General features: G+C 34.6%; 1 protein-coding gene across 1 annotated transcript; it reads right to left on the minus strand.

Annotated features, from left to right (window-relative positions):
• Positions 1–7,860: 7,860 nt before the first annotated feature.
• LOC138312214 (CUB and zona pellucida-like domain-containing protein 1) lies at positions 7,861–18,042 on the minus strand. The gene is given in 12 exon segments (XM_069253213.1): positions 7,861–8,529; positions 9,769–10,022; positions 10,518–10,700; positions 11,285–11,517; positions 12,168–12,367; positions 13,051–13,098; positions 13,425–13,439; positions 15,778–15,831; positions 16,170–16,200; positions 16,202–16,355; positions 17,457–17,595; positions 18,027–18,042. Coding segments are annotated over 12 exon segments (1,515 nt in total). The 3' UTR covers positions 7,861–8,341.
• Positions 18,043–27,831: the final 9,789 nt, after the last annotated feature.

The following is a 27,831-nucleotide window of genomic DNA, read 5'->3' on the forward strand; positions in this document are numbered from 1 at the left end:
AGACCCCCGGACCTCCAAACACCAAAATCTCGACCCTTCGACGCTCGCACGCCATTTTGCATATTCATTAATTTCCTGTTAGCGTCGCCAATCTTCTTATTAACCAAGAACCTCATACATGGACATGTTATTGGGCCATAGCATGCGGGATGAAGGGATACAAAGTTTGTTCAAATCAATAATCTTGACCTATGTGCCAAGTCACAGGGCTGAGACATTCATTTGTTTGTTTAAAAGCAAAACATTATTTATAACTGTGCATATTGGAATTCAGGTGACTGTTAGACATATATATCCTTATTGCCTTCTGCTCATTCTCAACTCTCATCCATTTGTAAACAATTCAAATTTTAACAAACTTCTTCTCCAGAAACACGGTTTTTTCTCATTTTGCAGCAAGTACAAAAACAACAACAATCAAATAACAATCATGAATATTTTGTATTGATATTATTTTTTTTGCAAATTTTCAGCAAAACAAACATGTTTCAAATTAAATTAATACACATATTTGATTAATATATTTGATCAGCATTCATTATTGAATTTTAAAAAAAAAAATGAAAAAAAAATTATATCATAGCAAAGGTACATGGTTTGTCATTTTAATCAAGGGAGATAAATCCGTTTTGAAGGATTTTCCACAAAATGGAAAAGTTAAGATTAATTAACTTCCCATGCATTATTCAACCAATTTTAGCCTGGTACATTTCCTGGTCAACATCAATTATAATTTCAACACAAATTAATTAGATGATGTTTCAAGTAATTGTCGAGTATATATACATGAACTTTGACATCTGCCATGGCACATGCAATCTTCAATTTATCAATGTTTCACAATCAAAGTCTACTCTAAGCCTTCTGTTTCAAATGGTGGAAATGAAATCACGATCCGCGGGGGATTTTCCAATAATAGTACAAAACACGCGTTCTTTGTAGTCAAACGTAGTAAAACAAGTCACGTGATTTTACCTCATTCATGCCATTGGCCGAAATAAATATGGAATTGTATTATGGGTAACTATTGATCACATGAGTGCGTGTTTACTTCCAAATAGAGTGATTTCTCTGACCTGGTATTTATACATAATTAGGCCTTTTGAAGAAGATCTTATTTTCTCTGTTTTATATGTATATGTTTTGAACCCTAAAGCAGGTAATAATATATATAAATATAAATTTAGAATTCTACGAATTTAGCCGGGAGTAGCCGATCTTTGCTGATCTTAGATTAGACGGTTAGACCTATTGAATTGGTCAATTCGCATTATATCATTTATTTACAAAACGTGGAAATGACAGTTTTATAACTCATTTCAGTTCATTATTTATAGTAAAATAATACAAATGTGCAAGTCAAAATGATATGCATACAATATTTATAACATTTTGGAGTCTAAATATTTTCAAATAAATCAATTTCTCCAAAGAAATGGCAAGCAAACTATCACCATATTTGGAAGTAAACACACAATCACGTGATCACTAGTTACCCATAATGCAATTGTATATTCCGGCCAATGGCATGAATGAGGTATAAGCACGTGACTTTTTTTACTACGTTTTTACTACAAAAAATAGATGCAGATATATCCCGAGTTTGGAGCTAAAACCGCGTCCCGCGGGAGGATTTTTAGCCCAAAGGTTGAATCTGGCCATTAAGACCGTAACAAAAAATCGTTGTGCCTTTATTTAAGTGTATCGAGGGATGTAAAATATTTATGTATATATATGGACAGGGCAAGCTAACAAGTAAAGCTGGTTTCCAAATGGGTATTGTGTATCTGTACTGTGACCTTTTTGGCTTTTAAATTACGTAACTGGTATTTTTCGTGATTCGCAAAAAAATGAAATCTTGAAAAAATCATTGTAATATAGTATATTACGGTATGTACCTTGGACTTGGTACGAATGCTAATCCACAAAGCACACACACAGCTTTTAAACGAATTTTCAACCCACGGTTATATATATATTAATAAATGATTATGGCCAAGAGGATGGAAATTCGTTGTACAAAGCAGAGTCCTTTTGCACTCTAACTTCCTCAGCTCGGACTAACAGTTATAATGTGTACATACACGCAGGAGGCTACAGATGCATGGCCGGGATGTGCAGGATCACAATTTTTAATTTTGAAATCAAATAAATAAAAACTTTTCTGAATTAACAAAATCAACGTCGAACTCTGCTGTATGGTGCCTTGCTGCATATACACAGTGCCCTATGAAAGGGTGGCCTTTGAATTCCACTTTCAAGACCAGATGTCGACATCTTTTAGTTTAGATGTCGACATCAATAACTGACAAGTCGGTGTCACACCCGAGCATAAACACGATTAATCGCCGAGTTACCGACTTTCTACATAATTATCTTGGAATCATTATGTGGGCAGGTTCATGTGGTAAGTCGACATATTCTTCTGTTTATGTCGACATCTTCCGATATGATGTCTTAATGGCAACTCGATGGCAGAAATATGCCACCATACTATGGTACAAGCACTGACTTCAGTTTTCTATATTCAAAGATAGTGGCTATTTCATATGATTTGCGCATGTGTAACAGGAAGGCGACAAGTCGACAACTCGACAACACGACAAGTCGACAACACGACAACTCGACAACACGACAAGTCGACATTTTACCGCGACAACACGAGATTCTGTACGCGCTAATTAGCGTGTTTGAAATGTCGACTTGTCGTCTTGTCGTGTTGTCGACTTGTCGCGGTTCGAAAACGCGACAAGTCGACATTTTAACTGTTAAATCTCGGGTTGTCGCAGTTTGAGACCGCGACAACTCGACAAGGCGACAACACGACAAGGCGACAACACAACAACACGAGATGGCCGTAATCAGCCACCATACTTGATGGACATTTTTAGTCTAGTTCATGTGTATTGACTTTTTATCAAAGGTTTGAACATTACGTGCTTGAACGTTTTAGGAAATGCGCCGCTCAGCGGAAATTTTTCTAAAATGAAGTACGAAAGATGTGCAGGAGGACCCTTTTTTCTTTCATATGTGCATTTTTAGAACATTTCAGTCGGCAAAAATGGGGTGTCAAAAAGACATGTTTGCCCCCCCCGCTTCCTACGCCCCTGGTTTTGAAGTTGCGCGTCGCTCTCTGTAAATGTTTACTGGAAGTCTCTACAGGCCTGTGATTGGTCAGTTTTTTCTCCTGACTTTCCTTCAGTTTTACCATGACACAGTCCAGCGGTGGTTATGACGATACCGTGATAGTGTGTGTTCTCCGTTTGCCCTCTTTTTAGAGAACAGTGTTGAATATAGAAAATCTAGAAATAGTTAAAAAAGTTCAGAATATGCCACTTATGTTAGCCTTAAAGTTTAATAGTATGTCCTGATTTTTCCAAATATTATCCAGTCTAATTTAAAAGTAGTTTATGTTGGGTGCTGAAACATCTCTCTAATTAGACTGTTCCACAGTTTTACTGTTCTTGCATGTATTTGTCACTACATATTAGTGTAATGGATTGCTATGGCAAGACCATTTTTTGTAGTTCCTCAGCTAATATGCCTAGCTAGCTGCAGCCTTTTCCCATAGTTTTAAAAATGAACATGCTAATGAAAAAGTAAAAAAAACCAGTTTATTTATATTCATACTAGATAATATGGGTATTTTTTTCTGTTTATTTTTCCAGGTATCCTCTACACTATGCAGCGGATGTGTTGACGACTGTAAATCAACTAATCAGAAACCTCGTTACAAAGGAGGAAACGAGCATTAATGGGACAAGAACAAAGGACTTGGATAATATGACGTAGTTACTACAAGCATTTATTACATATGTATAAATAGGCTTACATGTACTTATCGCGCTTATACTTGTTAAACCTTCCATTCATTCATATGGCGATAACGTTTTCGTATATCTATAATTGTTTTCAATAATCTAAAATGTTAAAGACAACAAAAATACACTTTTAAATATAGATATTATAGAGTGAATGTAACGCCTGGAGTTTATCCAGAAAGTACGCCATCATGAACAAGAGGCCCAAGGGCCTTAATAATCATCTGACTACCTTGGCAATAATCATATATGAATTTAATTAGATATAGTGTCATGGTAGCCTTCTTCGATTTGGGATCAACCAGAGATATAACAACACTTTGTCGGGACCATGTCAGGATAATTTCATGCAAGTTTCAGCCAAATTGCACCGGTAGAACTTGAGAAGAAGTTCAAAATGTATTTTCAAGATGGCGGCTGTGGCGGCCATCTTGGATTTCGGATCGACCCGAAAAATAACAACACTTTGTCGGGATTATGTCAGGAGCATTTCATGCAAGTTTAAGCCAAATTGCACCATTAGAACTTGAGAAGAATTTCAAAATGTGTTTTCAAGACGGCGGCTGTGGCGGCCATCTTGGATTTCGGATTGACTCGAAAAATAACAACACTTTGTCGGGACCACGTCAGGATCATTTCATGCAAGTTTCAGTTAAATCGAACCAGTAGAACTTGAGAAGAAATTCAAAATGTGTTCTCAAGATGGCTGCTGTGACGGCTACTTTGATTTGGGAATGCAAGTTTCAGTCAAATCGCACCGGTAGAACCTGAGAAGAAATTCAAAATATGTTTTCAAGATGGCGGCTGTGGCGGCCATCTTGGATTTCGGATTGACTCGAAAAATAACAACACTTTGTCGGGACCATGTCAGGATCATTTCATGCAAGTTTCAGTTAAATCGAACCAGTAGAACTTGAGAAGAAATTCAAAATGTGTTCTCAAGATGGCTGCTGTGACGGCTACTTTGATTTGGGATCAACCAGAGATATAACAACACTTTGTCGGGACCATGTCAGGATCATTTCATGCAAGTTTCAGTCAAATCGCACCGGTAGAACCTGAGAAGAAATTCAAAATATGTTTTCAAGATGGCGGCTGTGGCGGCCATCTTGGATTTCGGATTGACTCGAAAAATAACAACACTTTGTCGGGACCATGTCAGGATCATTTCATGCAAGTTTCAGTTAAATCGAAAAAGTAGAACTTGAGAAGAAATTCAAAATGTGTTCTCAAGATGGCTGCTGTGACGGCTACTTTGATTTCGGATCAACCCGAAATATACCAACACTTTGTCGGGACCATGTCAGGATCATTTCATGTAAGTCTCAGCTAAATCGCACAGGTAGAACTTAAGAAGAAGTTCAAAATGTGAAAAGTTAGCGCACGGCGGACGGAGGTCGGCGGACGACGAAGGACAAAACATGACGACTAAAAGTCATCCTGACCCTTCGCCCAATGCACCGGTATTCGCTCAATACCTGATCATGGTTCTACAATGATTTTGACTATTTTCATCGGATTATTTCCATGATCTAATCCCGGTTATATTCATAACAATTACATTGTATCCCCTAATGTGAGAATCATATGCATGCTGTCTATATTACTCCAAGGGAGACCTGATATTTTGAGACACAATTTTAGTATTTAAATAGCGTTTATGAATATTAACATATTACATACTTTGCTATCTCATTGTTGGAATGTCAAGAACAAACCTAGATTATTTTCCTGTTACATTGGAATACTTAGAACTGTAGAGGAACATGTTGATTCTCTTTTGTTTCCCCCTTAACAATCACCACCACAAAAACTTAATGTTCACATAATTAATTTTGTTTTACCTAATTAATGTGAGTGTTAATCACTGTTAGTGCCTGTTTTAAGTTACATGTGCCATACCTGCATGGGCGAACATTTTGACATGTTTTTTTTTCTTCTGTAATTTATTGAAAATCATTTGATTAGTTAAATTGTGAAAACCATTCAAATGGATAGAAAACCACGTATAAATGTTACTTACACTACAGAATTTACGTAATGTAAAATTCTTGTTCTTTATGCCTTATGTATGTTTAGATGGAAACATACCTGCAGAAATAACTTTGCAGTTACAAATTTAACACTGTAAAAAGATGAAATAAAATTGTAGACCACACCTTGGTCTGACCGTATGTACTCATTTCAATACACTATCAATTTAATTCCTACCAAAAACCTGTTCAGCTCTTATTTGTACTTGTAAAATTAAAACATCTATGCAATGTAAAGATTGTTATTATCTAAATGTTGGTAACTTTCGGTGATGAATAACATAGTAAAAGCTCTTCATGATTCGTGAGTATGAAAAAGACAGCACATATAACTATATACTCTCTTAACACACTACGAATATTACCAGATTCCGAAAACAGATGTTTTGTGGTTTCGTGGTTTTTTTTACAAAAAATCATAGGATTGATCTTGTTTACTTAAGTTTTATTCATGTTGATAATTTACAATTCGATATGTCCAAGGTAGCCGATGGTTAATATATTATTCAACATGTTGTACAACTAGCCCTCCACAAATGCACTTTGAGTTCGAATCCCTTACAGGGCTTTAGTTTGCACATCCAATTTCTAATAAACAATCGGTACTTATAGTCAGTCGTAAGACGCTAAAGCTAAGGAATTAAAGGCTGGAATTATTACATAAAAATATTATTCTATATTCCATATGAAAAATAAAACAAAAGATATTCACTAACTCGTTATAACGTTATTTTTAAGAAACTTAATAGCCGCCGTTGCGATTCATGTAAACAGGTTTGATGTGTTCACTATACAGAACCGATCTGGTATCCGTAAGGTTTGCAAACGGAACAACTAGTCAGTGGCATAATACAGTACGCAAGCGATTTTTTACTATATATTCTTACTAAGTTTACACTTTTAAAAACTTCTCTCCAGAAATCAATTGCAAACGTAAAAACTTAAAATTTGACAACATAAAAGCTAGTTACCTAGCGCTTATTTTTAAATGATGAACATGTTCTTCCGCTGCAATATGTCCGAGTTGTGAGCGTTTATATTCAAACAACGTTTGGTGACGTCACATTTTCCTCTTTGTCTATAGCAAAATGGCGTCATAAAAATACATGCCTACAATTAAGATTGATTTCTCGATAAATTTGGCGCAAAAATATTTTTGATGATTAGAATCCAAAGATAGTTCTTAGTCAGTACATAAAATCTTGTTACGGTTGAATGCAAAAAGACGTTAGGAATAACAATTGAAAATATGTAAAATATGTAAAATATGTAAAATATGTAAAATTACTAAAATTACTAACAATTTATAGCAAAATTTTCACTTGCATACTGTATTATGGCCACTGACTGTAGCTAACATGCATACAAGTTGGTGGTGCCAATCCATGGCACTATGCCCTATATGGAATTAAGTACTGATTGTGCATGCACCAAAAACAAAATAAATTATTTTATATGCAATTTGTGTTAATTAGACACATATAAACACGATAATACATCAGTTATTGTGCAAATGATGTGTATCGTTTATGCTCAGACGGAGATGGAGCATAGTTAACAATAAAATATGTTTCAATTCAAATCCACTACAGTAGATCTAGAAGTGACCCAGTTATTGATAAATTAAAGGTCACGTCCCTACACTACCGCGGGTTTGGGTTCGGCCTACAACATAGTTCCACTGAGCCTTTTTAGAGGTGTAATATTTTCGTATCGCATACCGTGATGAGGGTAGCTGGGTACACTCACGGACATGTCACAATGAATAACAGCTACTCCACAACTACTTTCATTAAAACAATTTTTATTTTTATGTAAATCAAAATTTCATCTCCCTCTATGGTACATACATATACACAATTTTAATTTTTGATACAAATGATGTATAGCATGGAAGTAAATATATGGCCTTAATTCAGTTTATACACAAATCACAGATGTTTGATTAACTTCATCCCGTTATTCCCATATATATATATTATACACTGTATATATACAATGTGGTATTGCAGTTATGTTTGTTAGACCTTGCCTCCTACATAAATCACAGGTAAATATGGTTGAGCAAATCACAGTATGCACTTAGTTGTACGCTTATGCAATTTTTGAAGGTTATAGACCCTTTTAAAACTGGTGATATCTTGTATGCCTATATATTACGTTTTAGATATATTTGAACATAACTAAGTTGATGAAAAGTGTGTAATACATGCATCAGGACTAACATTAGTTACTACTATTGAGTCATATATCGTTGTGCTGCATGTAAAATTCACTAGTTTAAACAAAGTCTAAAACCTCACAAATCACAGGTATGCTTTATGAGGTACATGTAGCATACACTATTTATTTTCATGCTAATCATAGGTTTAAAATAAAACAATTACAACAATAGTCCTAGGTATGATGTGTAAGATATCAAATAATCGTTATCCTAACACAAATGTCAGGTGACATTTACAATCTTAAATAGATACCATATCACAGTTATATAGTGTCAATCGGCCTTGACCTTGGCTTCTTGTATCTTCGAATCACTACAAAGATAGCAATTGCAGATATGCCTACAGCACTGACGATCACAGCTATAAATAGATGGTCGTCCACACTGATGTACTGCGCATGACCGGATGTTTTGGTTTCATCGATCTCCCCGGTTTCCCGTCTTGAGCGACCTGTGAAAATATGATCAGCTTTTAATGAACATCAACATTACGTAATCTCCAATTCTAAACGGATAGAAAATGACGCACAAATTACTGTAAAACAACCTTATTTCGAGTCCGATTTACCTTTCTAAATTTTCCCACCCAAGAAAGTTCATGAAAGTTTACCACGGCGAATTACCTTCTACAGTATATTTGCTAATTATAATTTCCATTTTATTTTTCATTCCGCGAATCATAATAATCGTGAACCTGTTAAGAAATGAAAATTGCGAAGTTTGAAAACCGCGGAAAAAAGTTGGTTGCACCAATTGAGCTACCTAGTCACGGACATTTTACCCTGTTATAGTTATATTCACGCAGAATACATATGTACATGTACAACAAATTCTTGGCTGTTCCATTTTGTTAGTAAAGCTCAATGTCGTTATTATTGATAATGTCATAAGACAAGGGAAAGTAATAATAATAAAAAAAAAGCAAATTAAGTGTATTTTTAGCACTAATAGTGTGCCATAGCACCAGTTTTGTGGTTCAATTAACGTATTAGTGAAAACGGTTTTAATAGACTATGAAATAGTAAATGACATACTCTGTTTCTTCCTAAATGTGATAGAATACATGTATGTGATTATGTTGAACCCACTTAATGCACATCATAAAAAAAAATTCACGTGAAATTCCGGACTGCTGATTGGGTAAATTTTATGTTTTGATTCAATCAACGTACAACATTTTCATAATACGTGCATCTTTATTGAACATGTAATGTGCTTTAACTCTTTTGACACGCTTGTGTAATCCGTTTGAAGATGTGTTCAAGTTCAAGTTTTTATTTACTTTGAGTCTGCTGATTCATCAGTTGGATATACATTCATACATTAATACATGACATTTATAATGGTATATCATATAATACATATAAGTAGACATTATTACAATCGGAAGAGTATAACTAATTGATTTAATAAAAATCTTTTTGCGTTAGCAGCTTTGAGGTATTTTGCTAAGTTCTGTAATTCTTTTACATTTGTTACATTAAAAAGTTGCTTGTTTTACATACTTGTTTTTTTGAAGAAAAAAATCATGATTTTTTTACGGATATCAGAGTAACACTAGATTTTAAAACGAAATGAAATGTACCTTCAACATTATTAAAATGACACAAAGTACATATTCTTAAATTTTGAAAGATAACTTCAATTATTATATTAATAATAATAGTAGATATTTCTTTTATAACTTTACCTGTAGAGAGATGTAAAGCTTCAGAAGTCTCCGCCCGTCGAATGAAATTCTGAGACGGTGATTGGACAGATCTCCTCTTGACGCTGTGACATGATTGGTCACATGCTGACGAATAGTCGGTCACGTTACAAAATGTAGCTGTGCAGAATAAGTAAAGGTTGTCCTGATTGGTGTCATATTCAAAGTCTCGGAACACAAACCTGGTCTCGTGAGAGGATAGGTACAGCACGTGTGTATTCACGTCACTGGTGCATCTGTACAAAATGTCAATCAAAAATTAAAATCAACACCGCTGCATGTACAAATAAATATCAAAACCATAGATTGTTTTCACGATTTCAAATTGTAACGACAGTTGTATGCATGCATAGTTTTTGTTTAGACGGCTTTTTGTTACCTAAGTATTCAACCATGATTGAGCTATGACTAATACTGCAAGCAGAACTGTTTTTTTTCCTAATTTACATCGATGGTGGATTAAGTTCTACAACGTTTAGAAATAACTTTCTATTACAGAATTTTGACGCACGAGTGGTCAATCTGAACTCCTTACCTTTTTATATCCGTATCGGTTTGAATCTGACCACTTCGGTAAAATGTAAATGGAGTAACTACTGCATAACATACATGTAGATTGTTATTCAAGATATCAAATTTATTACACTTTTAATACGTTTTGGTTTTCGTTCCAAAGTGTACATTCAAAGTGAATAATAAACAGCTACATGTATTGAGAAATGATGTTTTACCCATCTTTAATCAGATGAAATTTGAATTGGTTTCCGGCATCCGGAGATGGCAGTGTATAACAGGAGTCTACCTTCATCTTCACGTCAAAGTCCGAGAGGGGCGTGTTCACACTTACAAAAATATCCTGCCCAATGCTAACCGTCAGAGGATTTCCCAACATCTGTTGTTGAAATCCGCGGTCCCTTGATATTTATAGATATAAAAATAATTATAGAAGATGATTTAAAGATGCTCCACCGCCGACAGAGCATAAATGATATTCATTATTTGAACAATAATTGGTGTTCAATCGTGTGTATGTATGTCTAATTAAAACAAAAATAATATATATATTTTCATTTTGCCTTTGGTGCATGCGCATACAGTACTTCATTCCATATAGGATATAGTGCGTCGGAATTTTTTCGGGATGCAATTAATTATTTTTCATATTTTTAACTTGACGTAGAATTAGAAGCTCAAACTTTTCATTGGTGGTAATGGTGTAAATTGGGTAATTTTTGTAACTGAAGAAAAATACTAAATCGTGCTCCTGTTTTTGATAATGAAAAAATACTATTTGTCGGCGGTGGAGCATCTTTAAAATTATATTCAGCAAATCAAACCTTTGAGAAGGCAAAGACACGATTAACATCATGATATCTTAATATCACTAATTACATATGTAAAACAATGATGATGCTCCTTACAATCATTATTTATTTAATTACCAGTAATATCAATAAAATGGTTGCATGAATAAAACTATTCATTTCATGTTCCTTACCTGTAAAATGTCATATGCACGTGATAATGACCGGAACTGGAAATGGAGGGGTTGTTACTGCGCACGCGCACTTGATTATGTGACTCAATAAAGTGTTGAGAAACAGTCTCTCGGGTCGCCATATCACATTCCACGTCGATCTTAAAGCGGTACTCTCTGATGATGAATTTATAATTAGGATCCCTGTAGGCGTATACAAGCGTATTGGTGTACTCTACCCGTCCAAACGTCATCTAAAAGACAATGTTCAACATTTTTAATGAATATTAACTTAGACGGTACGGTTAATGAGGACATTGATGACTGGACTATGAGCTAGAAATAGATATCAATTAAAGTAACGCATTGTTGGATAAAAATGCAGTTACCATCTATTTGTTTTTTACGATGAGTTATAGAATACGAGATACCAAGAAATGAAAAGAGTAAAGTAAAAAAAAAGTTTAATAAAGTAGCAAATAAAACATCACACAAATGTAAGATTAAGATCACATGATATATCATACTAACAATACAAACATTCATTTCATGTAACTACACGCAGATAACAATAAACATTATTTAAATGCAGCTGTTAGTGGTAGGATTCTAAGGTCTCTAATAGCCACCTGGACATCACTCGCCCGAATTCCTTTTAAAAATAACACTATTCAAGTGTAAGCCAAATTATTTTAGCGGTGACTGAATTCCATGTTTTCATACTCAACGGGAATAATTTCACAGTAGTTTGATTTCGTAAATTACAGGTAAAACTTCCTATTGTATTTGTTGTTAAATAATCTCGGTGATTTATTTGACGCAAAATACGCAAAAACGAGTTGAGTTTTTTTCTTTCAAGTAAAGATTCTCCCATCGGTATGGAGCCTATTGTACATGTACTCACAAAGTGATGCGTGTCACAGTTACTGTACTGTTGGTCTATTCGTAGGTAATTCCCGACTCGGTAACCTTGGCAACCAGGACGACCAAAGTAGATATCGGATGGATCGAAGTCAGTATGACGCTTGTAAAGATCGGGCAGATAAATCATGATATTCCAAGCGTCTGGATTACAGTCGACTGTGATTGATCTCACATACAAATCTGAAATAGAAAATTGCCATTTAAGTGAAACTTTTACATACTAAACAAGTTATCCCAGCCAATTTTTGTTCAAATCTCGTGTAAAATTTCAAATGGGCATACATCTTATATTGCTGGTGCGTGTTAACATTTACTTGTTGAAAACGGCCAAATTTAGTACAAACCGGTTCCCATATGATGTTTGCCCAAATATGGAGTATGACACATGAAACGGATTTCTCGATACATTACACGAGGGTTCCCAATTCTTTATTGAAATTATAATTAATTATCGCACATAAAATGATGATTGTACGAAACTATTGAAAGATTATATGCGAAGTTTCGATGACTTGTACGATATGGACAATGTAGTCTTCGTCGTCATTAGACAAATGTTCAGGTAGCATATTCACTACCTTAGATATATGTAGTTTTTAATCAAAACAATCAAAGAACCAAACTAAAGAAGATATCGTTAAATGAAAAATCAAAGAAACACAATTTAACAGCATTACAATTTATTGACTCGTGCCCTATCCAGGCCTCGAACTCACGATTTACGGCACCCAATCGCCTAGCCCAAACATACCTGCTCCTTTTACCACTGCGTCACATCAACATTTTTATCCTTACATGAAATAAGAAATAAACGACCGTTTTGAGGAAATTGAAATTAGGGATATTTCGGTAAACATTTTTACCTAACGATGCTGAAGTTGCCACAGGATATGCCATTGTTGTCGCCGTGTCTGTCAGCAAATAAATAAAATGAAAAGAAATTGATATAGCAGCATAAATCTAAGCATTACCTTGAGAAACACGTAACATTTAGACAACAATCCTGTAAAAATACAGTTTATGAAGACGAATGCTCAATGTCTGTATCACAATAATTTTCTATCAAGGTTATTGAGACGATGTTACTTGTAGATAGACCTGCAATAATACAATCATGATTTACTGTAACTTCAAAATTGAAATACGTGGAGCATTGTTACATTCTAAGATAATGATCATGTAGCAGAATATTAAGCTTACCGAAAATTGAAAGAAAACTGTAAATGTGCATACTTACCTACTGTGGTCTCTTCTGGAACACAAATTAGAATAGATGCTTAAGTTTAACAAGACATGTATGTTGAAGTAAATTGTCTTGGATTTTCCGAATTTGTTGTACAATCAAATCAGTTTGTAGAGACAACCAAATGGATCAATAGGAATGGTCGTTATATAGTGAACTGGTCCTAATACACAGAGGAATGGTTTTGTAATAATTACAAATTAGGAACCCTGAGAAAGTCTTATTTAGTCTTTATACAGAGGTTGTCACTCTGGCTGGTTATATCTGCTGCACAGTGGTTGTTAATTTACGAGTTGGCATCTTATATAGAATAGTATAAGAAACAAGTTTACAAGGTATTTGAGAGTTTGGTTTGTAACGGTGTTATGAAATCCGGTGAACCGGACGCCAACAATGAGGAACACTCGCAGTCCGAACGGAAATGTCACAGAATGGGAATGCAGATGTGGCGCAGTGGTAGAAGGCGCAGGTATGTTTGGCTAGGCGATTGGGTGCCATAGATCGTGAGTTCGAGGCCCTGAGAGGGCACGAGTCAATAAATTGTCATGCTTTGTTAAATTGTGTTTCTTTGATATTTAGAATGGTATACTGTAATATTACTTATTGACTTTGATCACATAATTGGGCAGTCTGGAGAATTCGTATTCCGGATGGTTAAGGCGTGTAAAGAGGATGTCCGGATTATCGAGGGCTAATCGTACATTTAGTTGATTTGATACAATATGAATTGTGTTCCAATATTCGATGCTTGGTTCGAAAATTGTCCTTGTTTTTTTATCGAGGGACTGCCGATTGTTTTAATTATTGTACACGTATAGCTTAAAACAGTAAATGCGCATTCATCATAAACATAATTTAAATTCATAATAATTCATTAAAACATAATTAGGATTAACATAAAAATAATAAGCTCGTTATTTTAAAGTTTGTCAATACTCTTGCGTTGTCAGCTTTTTTAAATTAAAGTTTATTGATCTTACTGACGGATTGATTTTGAAGTGGCATAAATATATATATGTATTTGGTTTAAAATTTGCAAATGGACCTTATGTTAAAGATATTAAAAATAAAGTTGACTTAGGTTTTGTATTAACAAAGAAATATATTCAATGTCTAATGTTGGGGCTCCGGAATGTGAAAACATACAATATACTGCATGGCCTAACAACATTTGAATAATTAATTGCGTCCCGAGAAAAAAATATCCATGACAATATGCCCATTGAATATGAATGGGATACCGGTTGCACAGCCAACAAAAATAAAAAAATATTTATTTTGTGTTTAAACGCGATTAAACATCATTATTATCCAAAAGATAAGATTATCGTTTATGCTCTTTAACATAGAGATGTTCTAATCACAAACAATATTTAGTTTTATTATTTGTTTTTAACCATTCATTACACAGATGCCATCATTCATACAGCTGGTAGCTTGAAGAGGTTACTTAATTTTGTATAAGTAGAAACATGATAGTATAATTAATTATAAATAAATGTTTCACAGATAATGCGCAGTCTGTCATCTATGGTGAAATTGAACACACGAAATGAGTCTTCAACCCACATGGTATCTAATTAAAAAACGGTATTAGATACGTTATATGAATTATGAAAAAATAAAATAAAAATTATTAATAATAATAACAACGGACGCGTAAAGTAAATTTAATTATAATGTAGTTACTGATTTCAATATAGTAAAGTGGATTTATTATGTGTTCGTAACACCTTAGGCCAAAAAATATGTCTGTTTAGGGTTACCCGAGTGACATGATTTTTGTACCACCAACCCTATTTTTCCCTCCACTTTTCTACGAAAAGTAAATTAAAAGTAGGGAATTCGATCTCAGATTTCAGTTCTTGGCATTATTTTAGAGTGAAAGACACTTAAAAGCATCCCGACCTACCGACCCTATTTGTTTTATTTTCCCAATATAACCCTACACATACATATATTTTTTGGCCTTACTTCATATAATCTTCGATTAATCCTCAGCTACTTTTTAGAGTGTTTTGTAGTAATAAACCATGATCAATGATATATGGCATGCTTACACGGTGTAGAAAGGATAAAAAAAACCCATAAAAATATACGTACAGGTGTTTCTCAAACATTTTCAGAGAGGGGCTTCGGCCATGGGTACAATTGTTTTGAACAATATGTCTTTATCTCGTAATACACCTACTAATATGTGAGATATCTTTGCCATCTTTAACACGTGACTGTCGACAGTTTACTTTGAAACTTCGAATTAATCGCAATTTGAATTTTTGATGTAACTATGACAATATTTACACGTGTCACATGACATATCTATATAATACCATGTGACCATTCCTACCGATAGTGATCCTTCCTACAGTGGACGTTGGACCAATGTCAGAGGTTGTTTGTTCTAAAACGAGAAACATGATAATGTTTGTTTTACATTTTATTAAATAATATTGAAAGTTATTCAGTTTATTAATGCTCTCTTCAATCAATAAGTATTGCAAGAAGTTTTTATTTGGTTTGATTTCTGTCATAACCTTAAAATAAATATGTATAAACAAGTTATGAGAATAGATCTTAGTTGATCGACATTTGAATTTTTTTATCTCGGAGGTACATGTATACTAATCACAACAAATATTTAATTTTCAATTTTTCATTACCATATCTTCGCAAAACATATTTACATATATACTAATTTCGTTGCCCATTATTGTTCGAGAGCATACGACAAATACTAACCATAGGTGAAATCGCAATTACAATCAAGATAAAACGTCCTCGGAATGGGAGCAATCGTTCACACCCCATGGGCTAGCAGAGCACTCAGTATGGGCGTAATAATACGAATATATGCACTCTAGTTGATCCAGCCATATATTGTTAGGTGTTGTGTGTCCGTATCCGCCATTGAAAAACCTTGCACACCTTAATCGGAATGAATATTAAATGATTAGTGAATGGGTGTGTACAATATACTCTATTGTAAAATAGAATCAATTTCGTCATCCTTCTTAATTCATCATTTAAATTGACAATATAATGGTTAAAATGAAGATTTTTAATTTCATGTTACTATGAAATTTATATGATTTCTAATGGCTCATCTCATTATCTTCTCAAAACGTGGTCAATGCAACGATGAAAATATTAGATAAAGACTACGATGACTGTTTTTTTTCTCGATTAATTCTGTTAGGAAACCATACTAACTAATAATTATATTTTCATAATTTTGAGAGCTTTTCTAACGTTTATTTAAGCAATAAACTGTTACCGGATTGGACATACAGTTGATATGAAGTCCATCCGGAAGGAAGATAAATAGAATGGGGCCATTAGGGCGCCATGAATATTTATCTTTCGGACAGATGGTATTCATATCAGCTGTATGTCCAATTTGGTAACAGTTCATTACTCATATTTCCATTATGATTATTCAAAATCAAAACTATAGACGTATATCCTTTGCTTGCGCTAGTGTTGACGTCACCAAGTTCAATAAACGGAACAGCCATAGCATCAACTTCGGAATATAGTTCAACACAAAACGGTTTGAAACAAACGAATAAATGGAAATTATGCGATGATATTTTTTTAATACATGTTATTTGTCAACACGATAATACTATCAGATTTCAAAAACAGCACAACATTAAAACAACTTTTTAAATTATTTAACCGTTATAAATATGCGTAAGTATACACTATATATTGTCAGTGACGCGGTGGAAACGTTGAATATTCATACGCTTGACCAGATTTGAGTTCATAGCCTGATATTGCCTATCTAGTTTAACATAGACCAAACGGGAACCTGAAAGTAGAATGGAAATATAATCTTAATATATAACAAACAAATATTTTTTTGCATAATTTTGAGAGCTTCGAATTTTCATAACTTAATGATTAACAAAACGATATTTTGTGTATAATTTTTAGAACTTTTTGAACGTTCATAAACTAATCTTTAACTAACAACTATTTTCATGTAATTGTGAGAACTTTTTTTTATCGTTCATAACTTACGTTGGATAATACCCGTTTAAAATATAACAGATCGATCGACTCGTCTCAACATTAAATCCATCATCACATACAGTTCCCCATCTCCCGTCATGGTAAACTTGTAGCTGTTGTCCACTAAGCCTAAAGTTGGTCCCCTGTGCTATATATATAAACACATGACAACATCATTCGAAATAGTAATATGTATTTTGTTGTGCTATTTAGGGAAAATGACAGCAGGAAACATTCGAAAATATTTCTACCTCAAACAAAAACGATAGTAGGTAGGTTTAATGCATGACGTCTGGTTATTTGCTGTTTTATTCAGTTCCATATGTTTATTGTTAGTTACATGTAATCATTTAATAGCGACCTAATATGGAAACATATTGGGTCTAAAAGAAACTTGTATCGGGCGAGCCGAAGTTATTAATTGATTCTTTAAAAAAGAAATTGCAAATAATAACTGACAAAACAGAGAATACATGATTAGTATCTTACAATGCACGGTTTATATTGGTGGGTGACTTCGGAAAGCCGAGATGACTTGTGTCGAGCACCAAAATAAAACTTGTATTGTAAGATACTTACCGTGTATCTTGTTCATCCTGCAACCATTATGACATTCAAAACGAAACAAATCGCCAGTTATTTACTTGGTTTCACTCGAAGCGAGACGTTTCTGGAGCAAACGATTCATTCACCAAACTGAATGAGCGTGTATCCCTTTTCGCTACCGTGGGCTATATATAAGCGCATACGGTAATAGTACCAGTGAGTAATATCACTGAAACAATAGATTAAAAAAAACAATAACTAACCATCCAAGAATTACTTTACAATACATACATTTGCTATGAGCGAAGAAGACGACACTGAAATACGATATTTTCGATATCGTAAAATGACGTCATTCCGGTGAATGTGATGTCACGTTTTAGCGAGACTGAGTGACAGTTTTTCACCGGAAGGTTAAAGTTCGGGGTCAAGATAGAAAAAAGTTCCGTCAGATATGGAACAAATTCACGTGATCCTATTGACGGATTAAGCATTTTGCATTGACGAATAAAGCACAAATTTATTCGGCAGTAGTTTTCCGTCATTATGTGGGGCAGTTGCAGGATAAAAGTATATACCATTGATAACATAATTATGACATTATGATAAATGGAATTGATCTCTGCTGTTTAACCTTATCAGATGTCTTAAAAACATTGTTCTTTTTCTTTAATTTATCCTCGAAGTAATTTTTTTCAGGTTTATCATTGTTTATGATAAAAACCTTAACTTTCACTGTCATCTGCCGGAAGTGTTTCTTTTTCCTGATGACGTTAGTAGTTTGAAACCCTAACCTTTGGCATTAATAACGTTTAAATCTGCAAAAATACATAACGGTAATACATAATTACGACACTATCAGCTATATTTCAATTGTAACGTGACACATTTAAATCTAAATAAAAGTGACCTTACCGATATTGATCCTTCCTCCAATTGACGTTGAATCATGCGTAGCAGTTGTTATTTCTGAAACCAATAAACAATATGGCTTACATTTTACATATATATAAATACATCACATTAATATATTTAATACATGATGATAGTTATATCATAACCTATTTCATGTGGAGCAACTCTGCGTGATTATATTCATTAGAAAAAAAAATCTCCTTTCTTGATTTGTTTGAATCGTACTAAGGTTTATTCATTTTAATTTAAATAAAATTCGACTTGTAATTCCGCTCCACTACGATACGCTCCAATACAAGATCTAACAAACTTTCTGTTCGGGGTCACTTCATCATGTCCCCTGGCTAGGAATCGGAACATCTCGGGACGTATTGCATGTAGTAGCCATTTATACTTCAATCACACGGAATATTTCATAGGCAACACGCTGATTAGCTAACCATAGGGACCATCCTAAGGTGACCCCGAACAGTGGGTTGGTAGATTTTGTATTGGAGCGTAACGTAGAGCAACGTAGTCGAGCGGAATTGCAAGTCTAATTTTTAATTAGATAGTATTTATTATGGCTTGGTTTCGTCAATCGCTTCCAAAACGAATATGTGTAAACTAATGCGTAACTTAGAATCCATAGGAAATTTCATGACTTCTCAACATCAATATCCATCTTGGAGGTATACTGATCCTAACAATATATAATTATTTAGTTTATAATATTTCTTCTTACTATGATTTTGCACAAAAAGGATTTGCCTACGGAAGGCACATTACTTTTTTTATGAGAGTGAATATGTATAAGAATACAAACCGTAGGTGGTATCACAATTACAATCCAGATAAACGTCCTCGGAATGGGAGCAATCGTTCACACCCCAGGGGTTAGCGGAACAGTCAGGATAGGCGTAATAATACGAAGATCTGCACTCTAGTTGATCCAGCCATATTTTTTTCGATGTTGTGGTTCCGTATCGTCCATTGAAAAACCTAGCACACCTTTATCATAATGAATATTAAATGATTAGTGAGTGGGTGTGTACAAATATACTCTATTATAAAATATAATCAATTTCGTCGACATTAAGAGTTTTTTTTCATTCTAATTGACTAACATAACAACGTAATGGTTAAAATGAAGATTTTGAATTTCGTGTTATCATATAGGGATTGGTATCGTTTTTATGTTAACCATGCTTGTATGGAGCAATTCCTCTAAGAATATATTCTATGGGGCGCGTTAGCGCCCCATATTGAATATATTCTTAGAGGAATTGCTCCATACAAGCATGGTTAACATAAAAACGACATCCAATCCCTATATTTACACTCACACGACTTTTTATTTATATTTTATGCAATAAAATCGTCATTTGAAAGTGACGTAATTATTCAATAAAAGTCGGTCAAAAGTGGGAGGAGCTTACTCAATTGAACAGCGAATGATGACGCTTCTTCGTAAGGTGTAGAATTAATCAGATCGCGGCGAACGAACAAAAAAGTTCCCAATAAATTTAAGTTGTAGAACAACAAAAATGGACGCTCAATTCAAAGTAATGTTACACAGAGAGTAATTTTATTTATTCAGAACAGACACTTTAATTATATATACAATTATGTTTGTAACAAGTTAATTAAATAGTAGCTGTATATAACAGTAAAGAATGTTGTTAACACAGGCAACTTGTGAGAAGACTCGTTGACCGTTAATATGGTAGCAGATGGAGGCGAAGGGCTGACGTCACGCTTACACACAGTGAGAATATGTGCGAAGTTGCACCAAACACACGATTTTCCAAGTAGCTCAAGATGTTAGAGATGACGTCTGACTTGACGATATTACAGCCGTGCTTGGGATCCAAGTTGATTATTAAATCTACGCTACGAATCCATATCGACATCGAAAAGATGTGATACGATAAGAAGTACTAAGTATTCGATGGATACAATGTATTTGTGGTGACGCGTAACTGTCAACACGTGGATTATTAGCGGTGCATGTTTTATAATACACCTGATTAAATTCTCAAAGAACAAAGACAAGAGGGATATGTTTATAATAACTGACCTCTATCAGAGGGTCTCACGCCCGTCCACCCCAAAGGCTCGATCGTAGGACGAACATAGGCACAGAGGTAATGTTTACATTTGACACCCATCATTTTTAACAAAAAATGAAAGCACGTCGCCCCGGTCGGGATAATTTTCCGTTTCTTTATACAATTGTTAATTTAAAAATTGTTTGAATCATATCTAAATATAAAAACATGTATATATTGTTTACATTTTTCCCAAAATATCTATGAAATAACAAAACAATATACACGTAAAGTTGCGCTCAAAATGTAAACAAAGCCATGTGTTTTTTACTTTTTTTAAAAAAGGATTCCTAATTAGTCTGGCACAAAACATTTTCATACGGCAAGTTCAAGAGTTCGAATGTTACCATGCAGTTATGGTAAATCAAAAATCGTGGCTAGTAATTAAGCGATATAGTGAGTCAAAGCCTTAGCAAGTGTAAATATATAAAACTTTGGAAAAATGATATTGAGCTAAAATATATTTATTGAGTATTTGAGATATATGTTATTATGTTTGAAATAATTAAATAGAATAATTCATTCAATCATCCAAATGGCCTCATTCCTCACAATATCTCAAAAGAGTAAAATTAAATAAAATCGTTTGTAAATTGTAACGCTCATAATTATATCAAGAATAAAATGAAGCAACGCGTGTGAAGTAAGTATCGATGCAAACAAACCACTTCATAAATGTAAAAGAAAATCAATTAAGAGACGCCGTCTGAGACAGCCCCAAGTTTGCAGCGGGAAGTGAACATTAAAAAAAACAAAGATTCTACGATGCTTTTTTAAGATCCACTTATATCCTCTAGGAAAATAAAGATGTACATTCATTGAAAGCCTGCTTTACTTAGAGTAAATGGGTATTAGTAAATTCTCGCTGACAAACGATTATCTGTCAGTTTAATCTTTCAATGAATATCAAATTATGTATTAAGTAATACAATTTTTCGACCGTTTTATAACAATCAAATGTAATATAACCAAATAATTTATTTAATAATTTTGAGAGCGTATTAAAACATAATGGATAAATCATCATATTTAAAACAAACAAAGATAAGATATTTTGAAATAATATTGATGATCATTTTTAAGAATATACATTAATACAAATCTTAACTAAACAATATAGTCTAGAATTTATTAGGTAAAATTAATAATACTATGAAACCACACAGATATATCTAATGTTATCAAGTGTATTGTTTGAGAAACCATTTAAAGGTCTCATAAACTTTACGTTTAGTGTAAAATAACTCGTTATAAAATATAACAAGTTCGATCGAGCTCCGTCCTTTCTGAATTAATTCCAGTCATACACACGACAGTTGTATTACCCATTCTGCCGGTCAAGGGTAAACATTACAGATGATGCCCGCTAAATCCTAAAGTTGATGGTCCCCTGTGCTATATCTAATAATCACATGACATCATAAATCTGAAAACATGTGGCGTTTAGTAATTTAGGCTGTTAATTAATCGTCGATACTGTTACTTTTCATCGGTTTTGTATGAAATAGACAGTGAATTCCCGAGATCTAGTGGATGTAAACGGTCAGTACAGCTGGCTGGTACATCCCCAACATGGATGTTGTGTGGTTTTAGGAGGTTCAGAAGAGGTTCGCCTCGGTGGGCTATCTAGATTTAAAAAAAAATCTAAAAAGCTCGCTGACCTGTTAACGACTGCGGCATTCGCGAATTTAAATACGCTTCGAGGTCTGCAATCGCAAAATTTTGTATTCGCGAATAAGTTTTATTATATCAAGGTTTTTTCTACGTACTGACTCACAGCATGCAAATGTTTTATTTCTGGTGTTGTTTGTTTTTTATGATAGAAATGTAATGTATAAGTCCTATCAAATATATGTTGATGTCCGATGTATTTGATAGTAAATATATATGCAAAAAATGGAGAAAAAAACCCTAAAAAAAACCGAACTATAAGACATAAAGTTTTAAGAGGTTGAGTTCGCGAAATTAAGCACTCGCAAAATAAAAGTGATTTATAGTTACTGAAATATGTCTATGATAAAAGTGACCAGCGCTACTACGAACAAGAATCAATGATTCCACAGAGAAATACTACGTGCAAACTTCATACAGAATACATAGTTAGTATTTTACAATACAGGGTTTTGGTTTTTTTTGGTGCGAGACTTAGGAAAGCCGAGATGACGAGATGATGATCTCCGAATTTCACTAAAAATTGAAAAATAGTCATAACATTAACATTTTTAGCTCACCTGGCCCCGAAGGGCCGGTGAGCTTATGTCATGGCGCGGCGTCCGTCGTCCGTCGTCCGTCGTCCGTCGTCCGTCCGTCCGTCCGTCCATCCGTCAACATTTCCTTTAAATCGCTACTAGTCATAGAGTTCTGCATGGATTGTAACCAAATTTGGCCACAAACATCCTTGGGGGAAGGGGAACAGAACTTGTATAAATTTTGGCTCTGACCCCCCGGGGGCAGGAGGGGCGGGGCCCAATAGGGGAAATAGAGGTAAATTCTATAAATCGCTACTTGTCCTAGAGTTCTGCATGGATTGTAACCAAATTTGGCCACAAACATCCTTGGGGGAAGGGGAACAGAACTTGTATAAATTTTGGCTCTGACCCCCCGGGGGCAGGAGGGGCGGGGCCCAATAGGGGAAATAGAGGTAAATCCTATAAATCGCTACTTGTCCTAGAGTTCTGCATGGATTGTAACCAAATTTGGCCACAAACATCCTTGGGGGAAGGGGAACAGAACTTGTATAAATTTTGGCTCTGACCCCAAGGGGGCAGGAGGGGCGGGGCCCAATAGGGGAAATAGAGGTAAATTCTATAAATCGCTACTTGTCCTAGAGTTCTGCATGGATTGTAACCAAATTTGGCCAGCAACATCCTTGGGGGAAGGGGAACAGAACTTGTATAAATTTTGGCTCTGTCCCCAAGGGGGCAGGAGGGGCGGGGCCCAATAGGGGAAATGGAGGTAAATTCTATAAATCGCTACTTGTCCTAGAGTTCTGCATGGATTGTAACCAAATTTGGCCAGAAACATCCTTGGGGGAAGGGGAACAGAACTTGTATAAATTTTGGCTCTGACCCCCCGGGGGCAGGAGGGGCGGGGCCCAATAGGGGAAATAGAGGTAAATCCTATAAATCGCTACTTGTCCTAGAGTTCTGCATGGATTGTAACCAAATTTGGCCACAAACATCCTTGGGGGAAGGGGAACAGAACTTGTATAAATTTTGGCTCTGACCCCAAGGGGGCAGGAGGGGCGGGTCCCAATAGGGGAAATAGAGGTAAATCCTATAAATCGCTACTTGTCCTAGAGTTCTGCATGGATTGTAACCAAATTTGGCCACAAACATCCTTGGGGGAAGGGGAACAGAACTTGTATAAATTTTGGCTCTGACCCCCCGGGGGCAGGAGGGGCGGGGCCCAATAGGGGAAATAGAGGTAAATCCTATAAATCGCTACTTGTCCTAGAGTTCTGCATGGATTGTAACCAAATTTGGCCAGAAACATCCTTGGGGTTAACAGAATTCGTATAAATTTTGGCTTTGACCCCCTGGAGCAGAAAAAGTGGGGCCCAATAGGGGAATTAGAGGTTAATATTCAAATTCCTTCAGAAAATAAACATTAACATTCGAAGAAGATGACAAGTTAATGTACTATTATTATTAATTAACTACTTGCGTATTGGTAAAAATATGAAAAAACGGTCCGATCAATATCACTGCAAAACTGGGCCAATATCGGCAAAAGTGAGCCAATATTGAAAAACTGAGCCAATACGAGAAAACTGAGCCAATATGGATAACGCGCTAATCGAACGCACGCAGAGACGTTCGGAACACATTTCGGCTTTTCGTCAGCGACTACGTATATTTCCGAGGCGATAACGACCTTCACCTTATCATCCATTCCGCTTCACTGGGGGCAGACACGACAACAAACTGAAACATGGAGAGAGTGTCAGACAGGTACGCAAAAAAACGGCGAGGACATGCTCGCTGTTTTAATGCATGACATCGATAGATACGAGGCTTTGGGCGAACTAGATGATTTTAACGATGTTCTAAAGAATAATACAGCTGTAAACACAGCGCAAGATCTTGACGGAATCGACATCCAACCCATTTCAACAAGGTTCCAGGATGTGTCTTACGACGAAACTGACGATTTCATAAAAAGAACGCAAACCAAGAAATTCTGACTAGATCTTGGTTCTTGATAAAACATGCACTATATCTATGCCGTGTTTTGACCTGTAGATAGTTTAAAATGGCCATTAATACAATCATATTCTACTCAACTACTAATGCTCCCTAACAAGAGAATTTATCTCTCCTTCTCTGTGATGCAGGATCTCTGTCTCATTTTGATATTTACTTTGCTATAAAACACGTCTTGCTCAAACGACATTCCTAAATTTGATAGCAAATCCTCTCTGCTTGTAGTTCTCGGATCAGTTTTGAGATTATGCAGATTTATCTAACATAGAATTCTGTCTTTGTGGCAGTTATCTGCCTTTGGATACTGATATTCTATATCGCGCCATTTGTTACGTGAGAAATTACATCCTTTTCCTCAAACAAAATATTACTCATAAAAATAACTTGGTTAGTATCATTACATAACTATGAATTGCTTGCATGCTTGAGTAGATAGTTCTACAACAAAACAGACGGTCCTTATGGATGGAAGGATTCATAAGTGTACAGATGGATGTTCTTACACATATGTAGTGCATTGTATGATACTAATGTGGCAGATTCCAAAATTACACAACTGAAATACCGGTAAGAGTTTTTGTGATATTTACTGAATTAACCAAGGGAGCGATACAGGCCTTTGGCACCTCTTGTTAAAAATATGGTTGTCCAGTTCATATACTTATTTCTCTTATATCACTTTTAGTTCACTCAAAATATCTTGTTACTTTATTAATTCAACACCACCCCCCCACCCCCTCTTTACAACAAAATTCACCAAGTCTTTAAGAAAGATGCCAGATTCTGAGCTGTTGGAATATAGCTCTTTGATAAAAAATATTTCAACTATTAAGTCAATGAAATGTTAGGTGTTTTAATCTTCTTGAAAATGAGAAAAATGAGACAGTCTCTACGTATGGGACCAACTAATGGTCTTTAATAGATTCCATTGCCTAAAAATACTCTTTTACGTGACGTTGTCTCTTCTAAATCTTATTTTACACTGTATCATCATAACTATTTAGTATGTTTAAGAAGTGGTGTATATTGTCGATGCTGTTTTTTTTCATTTCCGCACTCTCGTTTTAAATTTAAGTTTTATGTATTTCTCCATAGGACATAAAAAAGAGTCCCTCTCTTTCAATATTTCACAGTTTGCCAAAAGACTTTTTTTTATCTTTGTTTTTTTTTTACTATGTTGTAAACTTTTTAGTATTACATGTGTTACAAGTATTATTCTTGTGTGGTTTATCTGTACAGAAAATATGTCTTATTTTCTTTATGAAATTAAACCTTCATATTATATATTTATACTTCTTTTATCTGTGTACCTCATATTTACATATTTTTTTTTGCTTATTTGCACATTACGGAGTTATCTGCCCTCGCCTTACTGGTTCGATAGTAGAATGGTTTTGTCAAGGAATCTTATTTTTCAAAAGAAGGAAATATCTGGCAACACATAATATTCGCCTTATGTTGATGTCACATGTGAATACCTACAAACAGAGATTGATAAAACTCTCGTATTGTATATAATATAACATGGAATAATCAAGGCTTTCTTTGTTGTTGATTTGCGTTTCTAATTCCGAAAACAACAGCTTTGAATGTGAAAGTCTGGCAAAAATTCTAGATAGAAAAAATGCTCTTCAACCTTGAAAACTCAATTTTATTAGTTGGTTAAAACATTTCTACAATCTCGGCGTCCCGCAGTCAGCCCCAATAATTATCCATTCAGGATAATTGAACCATAAACAAACCTATACTTTTAACCCTACTCCCTCCCCTAATTTAACAAATATTGGACTGTTATATTTTAGAAGGGATGGGGTAGTTGCATTAGCTTATATTTAGTACATGATGGATTTGAGTAAGTTTCTTTGAGATTTAAATTCCAAGAACCTCGTCCTATTTCAAAAAAAAATTGGGTAAATTCAAGTTAGGGAGTTTTATGTGTTATCAAAGAAAACGATTTTTCATCTTATCTAAATGCAAGGTATTAGTCCAAACGCACGGAAAAATATAATACAAATTGACTGTATTACAACTTTTAGCAGAAAGAACTTGTGAAAGTTTTGTTTTCTTTCATGTTTGATTTTTGAAATTAAACAAGATAAGGGTAAAAAAACCTAGACGTAAATAATTTCAGTTTTGTCAAAACCACATGTTTGTTCGTTCAGATTCGCGCAGTTTTGTACCATGGAAAGTGGCTTCCGTGATTCGTTCGTTGGAGGTACTGAAGTATACAGCTCTTGCTAAAGTCATAAATTTAAATACTTCAGTTGTGTGTCTATTTGCTTTATTCTTTAAATCAATTTTGATTTGTAAAATGGTGTTGTCATTTTGTTGAACTTTTGTATACTTACTGATGGGTGTTGTATAAAAAATAGTTGGAGGACTTGATTGGAACATTGGGATAAAAAAACTAGCAGTCTGAATTTTCATATTTTAGTAGAGTTGGAATGGCAAAGTATGAATTTGGCACATAGCCAAAAAAATACCTTCAGATTATATGTGATCTTAAACTGTGTTTTATGTAACAGATTCTATTGTAACAGAGGTCAGGGAATACTTATTTTATTGATTTCACTTTTGAAAATTCATAATTACATGATTTGTATTAAGATTTTTTTTTTTTGTTTGCTA

The sequence above is a fragment of the Argopecten irradians genome, unplaced genomic scaffold (assembly GCF_041381155.1).
Source record: "Argopecten irradians isolate NY unplaced genomic scaffold, Ai_NY scaffold_0251, whole genome shotgun sequence".
In the NCBI taxonomy this organism is placed as follows: Eukaryota; Metazoa; Mollusca; class Bivalvia; order Pectinida; family Pectinidae; genus Argopecten; species Argopecten irradians.